Here is a 13,338-nt window from a genome sequence, read left to right as displayed (position 1 = left end):
TGAAAAATATACTCAATAAAAACAGAAATGATCAAAATATAATAATTAAAAATACATCAAAATCTGTGAATCAAAAAATGAAAAATAAAAAATAAATAAAAATATATATCAGTCCAAATGAATAGAATCCAAATAATAAAGTCCACGTGAAAAGTGATAATCAGTGTCCAAATAAATGATTTGCTCCTTCACCACACCATCTGTGACCGTGAAAACCCCCGTTGTGGGTACACTCACCAGCTGATAAGCCTCACACTCACGTGTTTGGCAGAAAAAGCTTTATATCCTCTAGATGGGTGCCCACTGTAAACCACCACACTTGCGAAGCCCATATATCTTGATCCCTTCTCACCAAATCATATGTATATGTACCTCCTTTAGCTGTATACAGCAGGTTTCTGTGTCTGAGCTGTCACTCCTTCTCCTGGCTGAATTTTAAAGTTCTCAGACTTCCTACTTCCTTCCTTTACCAGTCTGGGCTTCATGAGTTGACATTGATTTGGGGAATGTTGTAGAGAGACGTGAAGTGGTGCTTCTGTTTATCTGGGGGTGGGCCACAAGGTTATAGTCACCGCCTACAAACATATGCATTGAGGAATATAGTTCAAGCATTTTAAAGAAGGCGGAAAAAAAAGAGCCCTGTGCCACGCTGGGAACATACATAATTGTAAGTTCCCGTCCTGCCACTAAACCCTTAATTAAAAGGAATCTGCTATCTGGGTCCTTGAAAACCTGTTTGTTGCACCTAAAAGTGGAATGTGTGATGTAACAATACAACCACCCCTCTACATTTTGACTGGTAGAGTGTATAAAAGGCTTGTTTGTACGCTCTGTGAAAGTAGGTAGGATGATTATTAGAGGCAAAATGAGTCTCTTGTAGTAATATAATTTGAGCTTCCAAACTTTTATAATTTGTAAAGGCTTTTTTACATTTGTTGGTGAGAATTAAAGCCCTGCACATTATGCTTAACACATATAATTACCATTTGTATCATGAAATCCATTTAGGCTCACCTGAGGTATATAGTGGTAATGTCAGTAAACTGCAAGAATTCTCCACCACAAGGGCAATGCCCATCAGGGGATACCCTATAAAGTACACAACATTATGACCAGGAGAAGGAATATTAAGTGGAAGAATCTGGGATTTACACCAGTTTACTTTCAGACAGGAAAAAACAGTAAAATAATTCAAAATGGACAATGCTGCCTATAGGGGTGTATCAGAGTCACACAAAAATAATACCATGTCATCCGCATATAGTGTTGTATTTTCTATCAGACTTCCAACCTGGATAACACATACTTTTGCAGTGGCTTGCAGAGCCACAGCCAGGGGTTCAATTATCAGGGCAACCTTGCCAGGTACCCCACCCACCAAAAACATTCCGAGAGCAAGCCGTTTAGTTTAATGACAACAGTTGGGCTATAATATAAAATAGGAATCCACTGTCTGAACTTAGAATCAAACCTATACACTTCCATCACTGAGGTAATATACTATCATTTCAGTTTAATACTTCATAAAACTTTCCACACTTAGCTAAAACTTTAACAATAACTTAATAGCAAATTACTGTGAAATGCTATTTTTTATCTGTAATAACTACGTTTATGAATTCAGGATATAAATTACAATGAATCCAGTGAGAATTACAGCAGGGATTTGTAATCATTAAATGCAGAAAAATATTTAAATACATCTGATAAATATATCTCTAATTAGCCTTCAGGCTTCTAAGCAGACCATTAGTACCACAAGCCATCCAGTCAAACAATCCACCATACAAAAGCTTTTCCTGCAATGTGAACACAAAGAATAAATGGCCTGTCCTACAGCAAAAACACACCATAGCTCGTGGCTTTTATTTCTCACAGGAGCTTGTAAGATCAGAGAGCAAATATTTTAAGCAAAATATATAACACCTTTATACTGGGCAAAGTAAAATTACTGACTCGTCATTTTGTTTGAACCAGTATTGTTGCTAGCTGTTATAACAAAATGAAGGAAGACAACTATTCAAGAATTACTGAAGTCTGGCTAATTGGAATAGACCACCTGCAAAGCACTAGAATTGTTCTCTTTGTTTTTTTTCTTATTATGTATATGATGATAGTAACAGGAAATCTTCTAATAATTTCAGTCATCACATCTGAACATTGTCTTCATTCTCCAATGTATATGTTCCTGTGTAGTTTATCCTTATCAGAAGTTGTATTTACTACCAATCTTGTTCCTAAATTTTTACAAGTTTTATGGGAGGATGGAGCTGCTATAAATCTAGGAAACTGTCTTGCACAGTTTTATGTGTGTGCATCATTGGGAGCAACAGAATGCTTGCTATTTGCATCCATGTCCTTTGATCGATATCTGGCTATTTGCAAACCACTCCATTATTGTTCTGTGATGAGTTTTGAATTTTGTGGCAAACTTGTTCTGTTCTCATGGGTGTGTGCCTTTACTAGCTTGTCAATCACATTAATAATGATTACTCAGCTACAATTTTGTGGACCGAAAATCATTGACCATTATTTCTGTGATTTTGCTCCCATATTAGAACTTTCTTGTTCAGACACCTATGCAGTTGAAATAGAGACCTTCATTATTACATCTTCAGTGGCACTCTTTCCATTTTTATTTGTTATTGGAACTTACATTTGCATTATTACTACTATTCTGAATATCCCTTCATCCACAGGTAGATGGAAATCATTCTCCACGTGCAGCTCCCACCTGGCTACAGTGTGCACATATTATGGAACACTTATTAGTCTCTATGCAATACCCACACATACCTTTTCAAGAACAGTTAGTAAGACTTTATCTCTTAGTTACACAGTTGTCACTCCCATGTTCAACCCCATAATATATAGCCTGAGAAACAAAAATATTAAATTAGGTGTGCAAAAATGTTTGAGAAAATTTCTGATAAGAAAAAAAAGGCATTTCTTGGGCCACTCCACACCTTAACCTTGTGTGACAATAGGAGGCCCTGCCACTGGGAAAATGGTTAGAAAAAGGATGTTTGCCTTCCTTTCCAATTGTGCCTTTCCTGCAGCATTTTGAGATGTATTCCATTGTCGTTTACCTCTCTCCTTTTTTGTTGTTATATTTTCATCAATTTTTTCCATTATTACTTTTTATGATTTTTTCCATCATCCCATCTTATCATATGCATGATGCTTGATAATAAATCACATGGTTAGATATTAAATTTGTCATAAAGGTATAAACTTGCACGCTACAATCTATAATTTTGAAGAAATATAAACCATCAATCTACAATGAATAAAGTCAAAATAAACTCAGAAAATAAAAATATATATATATAATAAATGTATAGTAACCATGAATTAGCTGCAACCACTTGGTAGTGAGCCCAAAAAACACTGCATAATATAATGTAAAAAGAAGAAATAAGAGTGGTGCACTTATTAAGTAACGTGACATGAATTAATATACTTAAAGAATGAACATGATAATTATCCAAAACATACAAATAAATAAATGTGAATAAAAGTCCAACTAAAGCCCAATGGTAGGAGTCAGGTCATATAAAGATAAAAATCTCATAGGGGTAACTTGATAGAAGAAAAAACAGACAGCACATCAATCCAAACATTGACTGTTATATTTATGAATTAGTTGCTTACCTCCAAAAATTACCTAAAGGTCAAACTAGTCTCATCAGATAATCAGATAAGAAATCCTGCTGAAGGATCTGTAAAGACATCCAGGTCCCAAGTAAAGACAAAGAACTACATCCAGATCTTAGTATCAACAAATCTTGGTAAACTGTATATGTAAAGAAAACAGCTCGCTCCAAGAAATGTCACTTCTTGTATAAATGGCGCTAGTTGTGGAATCCACAGTCTGGATGCTGGGCTGGGTTCTCCAGGCTCCACACTGGGCGGGTCGGTGTAATCCTGGAGAGATCCCGGGGACTTAGTGCGGGTGAAGTTAGTTGTAGAAGTTGTGTCTGCTCTCTTTCTCCGGGCTGTGTGATGGAGGAGGAGATTACTGCGCTCTGGGCTGGACATACTCTACATTGTCAATGCGGGAGACTCTGCATCCCGCATTGACACAGTAGAGTGCATCCAGCGCAGAGTGCAGTGATCTCCTACTCCATCATACAGCCCGGAGAGAGAGAGCAGACACAACTTCTACAACTAACTTCCCCCACACTAAGTCCCTGAGATCTCTCCAGGATGACATCTACCCGGCCAGTGTGGAGTCCGGAGAGCCGAGCCCAGCATCCAAGCTGTTTCCTTTACATATGGAGTTTCCCAAGGTGTGTTGATACTAAGATCTGGACGTAGTTCTTCGTCTTTACTTGGGACCTGGATGTCTTTACAGATCCATCAGCAGGATTTCTTATCTGACTATCTGAGTCTTGTTTGAGCTTTAGGTCATTTTTGGAGGTGAGTGGCCAATTCATAAATATAACAGTCAATGTTTGGATTGATGTGCTGTCTGTTTTTTTTCTTCTATCAAGTTACCCCTATGAGATTTTTATCTTTATATGAACTGACTCCTACCATTGGACTTAAGTTGGACTTGTATTTACATGTATTTATTTGTATGTTTTTGGATACTTATCATGTTCATTCTTTAAGTATATTAATTCATGTCACATTACTGAATAAGCGCACCACTCTTATTTCTTCTTTTTAAATTAGATATTCAATTTATCCTAATATATCATACATATACAAGTTCCTATGAACCAGATCTGACTCTCTTTTGTGATATATATATATATATATATATATATATATATATATATATATATATATATATATATATTAACTTTGTCTAGGTATTTCCTACCTATGTTCTCTTGAGCATATATATTTGTATTTTTTAGACTTTTTCATATTTTTGAATTGTGTTTTTAGTAAAATTACCAATAAACTTTATTGCTTTTAAGTGGGTTCAGCTAGAATTATACATACTGTACAATTCCATTTTCTATAACATACATTTTTTACTGGTTATTCCAGCTTTTCTGTAGCCTAGTGTCTGGGTTTTGTTGAAGAACAACAGGGTGGTGTGTGTGCAGGTGCACACAGCCTTTATAATGAAGGACTGAGAATCATCCAGGGCTCCAGCCAATTTCGAGGTGTGCTCCCATTTTGAAGACAGGGCTTCACCTTAGGACACATGTGTGAGTCAGTATCACTGTGTGCTGGTAGTGTGCATTACCGGGGAGCTGTACAAACAAATGGACACTGTTCTCACTTATATATGGCTTTTGCAGCAAGGAGAACATGGAAGGGCAATGCATGCAAAATAAAACCAAAGAAATTCCAAGCTTAACTTAGCGATCAGCTACAAAGCCCCATCAAGGCATCCCAGTATATTCTGTTGTCCTAACACTAAAGTTTGAGAGTCTCCACAATGGAGTACTTGCATTATAATAGATAGGCAGAGGGCAGGTGAGCCTGGAGGGAGCCCACCCCTCCTTAAAGGCACATGGACACACTGGGCACCCTGCACTTAGAACAATGGCAGAAAAAGCATCCAGTGCATTCCTTCACCAATATTCCAACAGTACAAATGGTCACTGCACTCACTAGGGATGAGCTGAACACCCCCCATTCGATTAGCGCCCGAACAGGCAAAAAATTAGTTTGAACGCGCAAACACCATTAAGTCTATTGGACATGAACACAAATAATCAAAAGTGCTAATTTTAAAGGCTTATATGCATTTTATTGCCATAAAAAGTGTTTTGGGACCTGGATCCTGCCCCAGAGGACATGTATCAATGCAAAAAAAAGTTTTAAAAGTGTCAGTTTTTTCGGGAGCAGTGATTTTAATAATGCTTAAAGTGAAACAATAAAAGTGTAATATTCCTCTAAATTTTGTACCTGGGGGGTGTCTATAGTATGCCTGTAAAGGGCGCATGTTTCCCGTGTTTAGAAGTCTGACACCAAAATAACATTTCTAAAGGAAAAAAAGTCATTTAAAACTACTCGCGGCAGTGGGGGGGGGGGGGGGCGTGGCCTGGTGCAAGTCCGGATGGTCTCATAATCCCGGAGCTCCGGAGACAGGGGACCGAAGCGACAATAAGCAGCCTCATCTGAGGCGCCCCCTTACCGCCACCAGCAGAGGACTGACCAACAAGCGGCGCAGAGCTGGGAAGTCTCAGCGGCTCACAGACTTTTACTCCAGAATCCCGGACAAGGACGGCCAAGATGGTGCTCGGCCTACTCACTGCAGGACGCCGCACCGCACATGAGAGGCCCCAATAAAGGTAAAATACAGCCAAGAAGTATATCCCACAATAACCACTGATCCTATCCCTCCTCTCCATCCACCAGCAGCCCAGCAAAGTCAAAACCCAGGCTGGATGGAGACAGATTGAGTACAGAGGGAAGCTCAGCCACAGATTCTGGGGATGACACAAGGGAACTGCCGGAGCCCATAGAATCTTTCCCCACTCAGAATCAACCCGTGCTAGATACGGTGTTGAAGGACATGCTGTTGTCACAGCGCAGCACCATCCAGTCTGATTTAGCCTTATGTATGCATAGTTTCAACAAGGATCTCAATCCCAAGATGGGGGAATGCGCAGAAACTATTACCGATCTAGTTGATGCTAATGAGGAAAAGGAGTGGAATACGGAGTGGATTAGAGCAAAATTGGCGGATATGGAGGACAGATCGAGAGGACACAATCTTAAAATAAGGGGGATCCCCGAATCTGTTCAACAGTCTGATCTTAAGGCATATATGATAACCCTCTTTAAACAAATCCTGCCGGATCTGTCCGACCTAGACGTCACAATAGACAGGATCCACTGCCTGCCCAAGCCAGCACATCTATCCAAGCATATCCCGAGAGATGTACTGTTCCGCTTACATTTTTTCCATGTAAAAGAAAACCTCATGCTCGCCAATGCGGAAAAAGGAACAAATACCTTCACAGCATCAGCACCTCCAATTCTTCACCAACCTATCTCAGCACATGCTCCAGAAGAGGAGGACCCTGAACACAATAACCAAAGCCCTACATAACCACAAAATTGTATATAGATGGGGTTACCCACGAAACTATATGTCACCAAGGATAATCATACTTATGTCATTACATCACTGGAAAAGGGCATTGAGTTGTTAAAGGAATGGGGCATAATCCCTGAACAAGAGATGGGACCCTCTGTTGCAAGTACTCAGCGGCAAGTTGAACGAGGCTGGAAAACGGTCACGTCAAGGAACGCCAAATCACACACATAATGGTAATCGGATGATCAGGTATTAACCTGGGGTCCCTGTGTCTCTGCCCTTAGGGATCCTCAGGCCAAACTTATCCCCCAGTTAAAGCGGTAGTAAGCCCGCACATTTTTTTTTTTAAACCTGCAAAGCAAAAGGCATAATGAGCTAGTATGCACTGCATACTAGCTCATTATGAAATACTTACCTTAGAACGAGGCCCCGACATCTGGCCCGATCCACGCCGAGGGAGCTGACACGCGTTTCTTCCGGGTATCGCGGCTCTGGCGCTGTGAGTGGCCAGAGCCGCGATACCGTCACTCCCGCGCATGCACGCGGGAGATTTCATTCCGGCCGGCTGGCCACTGCCGGATTTTCAGGCCGAGAATCCCCTTGTGCGCATGCGCCGCTGACTGTCTGACTGACAGTCAGCGGCGCATACCGAGGGGAATATCTCCTAAACCGTACAGGTTTAGGAGATATTTTTTTTACCTACAGGTAAGCCTTATTATAGGCTTTCCTGTAGTTAAAAGTTAAAAAATCGAGTATACAACCACTTTAAACTTAGCAGCTTACGCTGCCTAAAGTCATCAAGAGTTAACACACTATTTATAGAGTGTACAAATATTCGTACATCTTTTATGTTCTATTGTTTTTTTTTTCTTCTTTTTTTATTTCTTTTATTGCTGGATGCCAAACTGTGTTGAAGACACTGAAAACAAAGTACCAGATCTACCGCACCAGATCAACAAGCAAACCACATCTTCTACAAAGAAGCAAGGCAACCCGAGATAGCCTATGAATAGCTATGGTGAATGCTTTCTCCCAAGTGCGAGTACCTTATTACACACACCAACCAGTGAGCTCTCTGTTCCATGCGGTGCCAACTGCGGGGTGCGGAGAGACCCCACATCCCCTAATGGAATGATGTCTGACACCCGTACAATAACTCTTACTTAACGTTTTTATGGCACTGAACATACTTTCCATAAACACAAAAGGGCTTAACCACCCCATAAAACGGAACTCATTATGGAAGGATGCGATCACCCACAACTGCGAAATTGTTTGTGCTCAGGAGACCCACTTTTTGGCTTCCAACGCCCCCAAATGCTCATATAGAAGCTATCCGCACATTTTCACAGCAAATGCGAAGGCTAAGAAGGGAGGGCTTCTGACTGCTATTAGAGACTCAGTGGCATTTAAACTACATAAGGCTGTGAGTGACCCATTAGGCAGATTCCTGATACTAATATGGGATTTGAACTCAACTGCATACACGATAGTTAACATATATTCCCCTAACAACCACCAAATTCAATTCTTCAATAGAATTCTGAGGAAAGTGAAAGGCATCCAACAAGGCCTCTTAATACTATGTGGGGACTTTAACCTCACCCCGGATCTGTCCTTGGACTCCACTACCCAATCTAAAAGAGCGCACTCAGCGCTACTACTTTCCATTCTTAACCACTTACAGACCGGACCATTTTGCTGGTCAAAGACCAGACCACTTTTCGCGATTCGGCACTGCGTCGCTTTAACTGACAATTGCGTGGTCGTGTGACGTGGCTCCCAAACAAAATTGCCGTCCTTTTTTTCCCACAAATAGAGCTTTCTTTTGGTGGTATTTGATCACCCCTGCAGTTTTTATTTTTTGCGCTATAAACAAAAATAGAGCGACAATTTTGAAAAAAACACATTATTTTTTACTTTTTGTCATAATAAATATCCCCCAAAAATATATAAAAATTTTTTTTTTTCCCTCAGTTTAGGCCGATACGTATTCTTCTACATATTTTTGGTAAAAACAAATCGCAATAAGTGATTATTGATTGGTTTGCGCAAAAGTTATATCGTTTACAAAATAGGGATAGTTTTATGGCATTTTTATTAATCATTTTTTATTATTTTTTTTTACTAGTAATGGCGGCCATCAGCAAGTTTTATTGTGACTGCGACATTGCGGCAGATACATCGGACATTGTTGACACATTTTTGGGACCATTGTCATTTATACAGTAATCACTGCTATATAAATGCAGTGATTCCTGTGTAAATGACACTGGCAGTGAAGGGGTTAACCAGTGGGTGGCAGTGTAGGGGTTAAGTGTTCCTAGGGGTGTGTTACTAACTGTGTGGGGGCTGGGCTTTCATTTAGTGAACACTGATCTCTGCTCCAATCACATGGAGCAGAGATCAGCGTCACTAGTTGCTAGGCAGAATGGGGAAATGCTGTTTACACGGCATTTCCTCCATTCAGCCGTCCCGTAAGACGATCGCGGGTATGCCCGCGGAGATCGAGTCCGCGGGACCCGCAACCGGACTCACGGGGGTCCCGACCAGCACAATGCAGGGCAGGGCGGCATTGAAGATTGGACGTACCTGTACGCCAATATGCCTGCCCGTGCCATTCTGCCGACATACATCGACGTGCGCCGGTCGGGAACTGGTTAAACATGAACTTCATGATGCGTGGAGATGCTTCCACGCCAATGAAAAAAAAATTTCACGTACTTTTCACCACCACACCGAGTCCACATCAGAATTGTTTTGTTTTTAGTGGATCAACAGACCCTACTTCGGACTTCCTCTGTGTCCATTAACCCAATAACTTTGTCTGACCACCCTTCAGTGGTGCTCTCCATAGGGGACTCGTCATCGGCAGTATAAAATAAACACATATGTATTGCAACAGGGGGATTGTAAAAAGGTTTTCCAGGAACGCCTGACTGAATTTTTTCACTGAAAATGCAGGTTCTGTTAAGGACCCTTTCATACTGTGGAATGCCTATAAGGCATTTAAGCGATGTATATGTATTCAGATGGGAGCAGGGATAAAGAGGCAGAGGCAAAGGAGGTTAAACGATTTAGTGACTGCAATTACTGATTTAGAGACCTTAAAAAAAGCTAATCCGACCTATTCTACCTCCCAGAAACTCACACAACTTAGACATGATCTCAGAATCCTTCTTCTTCAAAATGTTGAAAAACACAGTAAAAGATCGAAAATGAGGTATTATGCCAATGGAAATAAAGCCGGTAAACTACTGGCCCAGTCTATTAAAGGGCACAGATATATGACTAAAATACCTTATATTATCCCCCCATGCACCAAACAAAAATAATTTCACCCCAAAAAAATAGCAGACGCTTTCAGTTACTATTACAGCTCATTATATAATTTGAAAGATGATCCCACGACTCACCAACCTACTTTAGAAGCTATTAACAATTTTCTATCTAGGCTATCTATATCAAAACTGACTCAGTCCCAACTGACTTCCTTGAACGCACCATTTACCAAATCTGAAATTAATAGTGTAATTGAATCCCTACCATCAAATAAATCCCCAGGCCCTGGCGGTTTTAGCGGGGAATACTATAAGATGTTTAAACATACCCTATCACCATATCTAAACAGAATCTTTGATGCCGCTGCTGCCTCTGCCTCTTTTCCTCCAGAAATGTTGGAAGCTCTTATCATAACTCTGCCCAAGCCAGGGAAGGAGCCAGACTCACCTCCGAACTTCAGACCAATTTCTCTTTTAAATAATGATCTGAAAATCTATGCAAAGTTAATAGCGGCCCAAATGGTGGATATACTCCCCATGCTAATCCACCCCGATCAAACGGGGTTTACAAAAATTAGACAGACCTCAGATGCCACTCGTAGTTTAATCAACATAATACATTTAGCTGAGGTGCAGAAAAGGCCTTCTCTGCTTCTGAGAAGGCCTTTGATCGTATCCATTAGCAGTATTTGAGAAGGGTGCTCGAGTCATTTGGATTCGAAGGTAGCATTGTGTCGGCCATTATGGCTCTATACTCCAAATTATCTGCTAGAGTGTATTCATCAGGAGTATTGTCATCTCCATTCTCTATATCTAATGGCACAAGGCAGGGGTGTCCCTTGTCCCCTTTGATTTTTTATCTATTGATGGAGCCCCTCGCCAGCCGTATCAGATCGCATTCACAAATTACCGGTTACACGATTGGTGATACGAATCACACCGTCAGTTTGTTTGCTGATGATGTTATTTTGATGTTAACAGATGTGGAACCTTCCCTGGCAGTCGCACACAAGGCTCTCTCGCTGTTTAACCACATCTCACACTACAAGGTAAACGAAAGCAAGTCTCAAATATTGGGGCTAGTTTGATGATCAAATAAGAAATAGACTACAACGACATATTCCCTATGTATGGAGCCCCAAGGGTATTAAGTACTTAGGCATCACGTTAACAGGGAAAACTGGACAATTATTCAGTGCCAATCATTTACCATTTCTTCAAAGTCTAGACTTAAAACTGTGTTATTTAAATCAGAAATGACATGGTCAGGCAGACTAGTGGCATTTAATATGATAATTTTGCCACAATTTATATACCTGTTTAGGACCCTCCCTATAGAAATCCCTGAAAGCTTCTTTTCTAAAGCTCAATCAGTAATTAATAAGTATTTATGGCAAGGGAAAAAAGCCAGGTGCGCATTTAAAAAACAAATAAAAACAAAAAGAGCAGGGGGTCTAGGACATGTTCTACTGAACAATTATTTCTTAGCCGCTATCCTAGCCCAAGCAAAACAATGGTTCCCTAAGAACCTAGAACCCAGATGGTTGGAATTGGAGAAGCCCAATGCGCTAACAACAACATGTATGACCTGCTCATAACTAGGACACTCAACCCGCGGGAAATAGGCACCTTGTTACCAACTAAGATCACGATTAAAGCTTGGAAAATGCTACTAAGCTCCTCTAAGTCCACACATGATCTTAAATCTATCCCACTGACTATCACGAGCCTACAGCTGTTAATTCCTGACTTAAAAAAAAAAATTGGATAGCAAAAAACATGTCCACGGTAACAGTCAGAATATATCTGTATTTTACCAACCCTAATACCACAATTAAAGGCATATCTCTTTCTTACAATTTTCTGAACCATAAATCTGAATTCCTCAAATCTCCATCCATGAATACATGGGAACTGGACTTAATGTCTTCATACTCTATAGACCAATGGCAAGAATCAGTAAAAGTTGTTTATACAGCTACTAAATGCGTAAACCTATGGGAACTCTCCACTAAGATTCTCCTAAGATGGTACTTAACTCCCATTAGAATAGCTGGTTTCCATCCCCAAACATCACCACTACGATGGAGGCAGTGTGGGAGCAGGGGGTCACTTGGACATATACTATGGGCATGCCCAAGACTAAACAGTATCTGGCACCAAGTCTTTGACTTAATTAACACAATTACTAACTCACATATTTCCAAAAATCCAGGACTAGCAATTCTATCATTGGGAATAGAAGCAATCCCCAAGAAGTACAGAAATATTGTCTTTCATATCTTAGTCAGCACTAGACTAGCAATAGTAAAGAGGTGGAAAACTACTGAAACACCGACCTTAATAGAAATAATAAAGATGGTTAATTTACACATAAATTATGAGCTGATGTCCGCCGCTTCCCAAAGTAACTACTTGTCTACATGTAAAATTTGGTTACCATGGTTAGAATGGTACAACACCGTTAAGAACAGATAGGAGAGTGCGGTTGGATACTTCTGGACATCTACGCTAAAAAGAGCCTGGAGCCAGAGTGTTCCTATTGGGGCGCCGGGCGTATGGGGCAGGTCCGGGTTTGGACGTGCTAGAAAACCAATTAGCACACGGACATAAAAAGTACAAATTGCAGTTGGGCTTGGGAAGTATTCTGACTAAGTAACCTATAAGCTAACACTTGGTAGAAACTTTTCTTTTTTGAAACCGGTTTAGCAAAGTATGTACTACTGTATATCAAGACTTGTTTTTTCATAATTTCTTCAATTTGGCATATGTTTCATGTACTACATCACATACGTTTCTTGTATTTGTATTTTGTATTGGTTCACTATACTTTTTGTATGTTAAATTTACAAAACTTTCTCTTCAATAAAAACACTGAAATTAAAACTACTCATGGCTACAATGAATTAGAAGGGATCTCACCGCTCCAGGAGCACACATGCAGGCTGTAAACGGTTCTCTTCGGCTGGGAAGCCACAGGTGCTGGCTATTATCACTAGCAACAGATGAAAAACAAGCTCTGGACTGCCGCACTCTTCAGGAAAC

The 13,338-nt window shown here is 40.3% G+C and overlaps 1 protein-coding gene across 1 annotated transcript; it reads left to right on the top strand.

The window, feature by feature from the left end:
- The first annotated feature begins 1,738 nt into the window (after window positions 1-1,738).
- On the top strand, window positions 1,739-3,423 carry LOC143939958 (olfactory receptor 11L1-like). Its single transcript, XM_077461051.1, has one exon. The coding sequence runs from the start codon at window positions 2,003-2,005 to the stop codon at window positions 2,969-2,971; it is 969 nt and encodes a 322-aa protein (XP_077317177.1). The 5' UTR covers window positions 1,739-2,002; the 3' UTR covers window positions 2,972-3,423.
- Window positions 3,424-13,338: the final 9,915 nt, after the last annotated feature.

This window comes from Lithobates pipiens, unplaced genomic scaffold (assembly GCF_037356315.1).
Source record: "Lithobates pipiens isolate NorthernLeopardFrog02 unplaced genomic scaffold, aLitPip1_a1.2 Scaffold_3, whole genome shotgun sequence".
In the NCBI taxonomy this organism is placed as follows: Eukaryota; Metazoa; Chordata; class Amphibia; order Anura; family Ranidae; genus Lithobates; species Lithobates pipiens.
The sequence above is the reverse complement of the archived record's forward strand: the minus strand, read 5'-3'. Positions and strand labels throughout refer to the sequence as shown.

Excerpts from the sequence above, each read along its gene's own strand:
- LOC143939958 (XM_077461051.1), top strand. The coding sequence starts at position 2,003 with ATGAAGGAAGACAACTATTCAAGAATTACTGAAGTCTGGCTAATTGGA.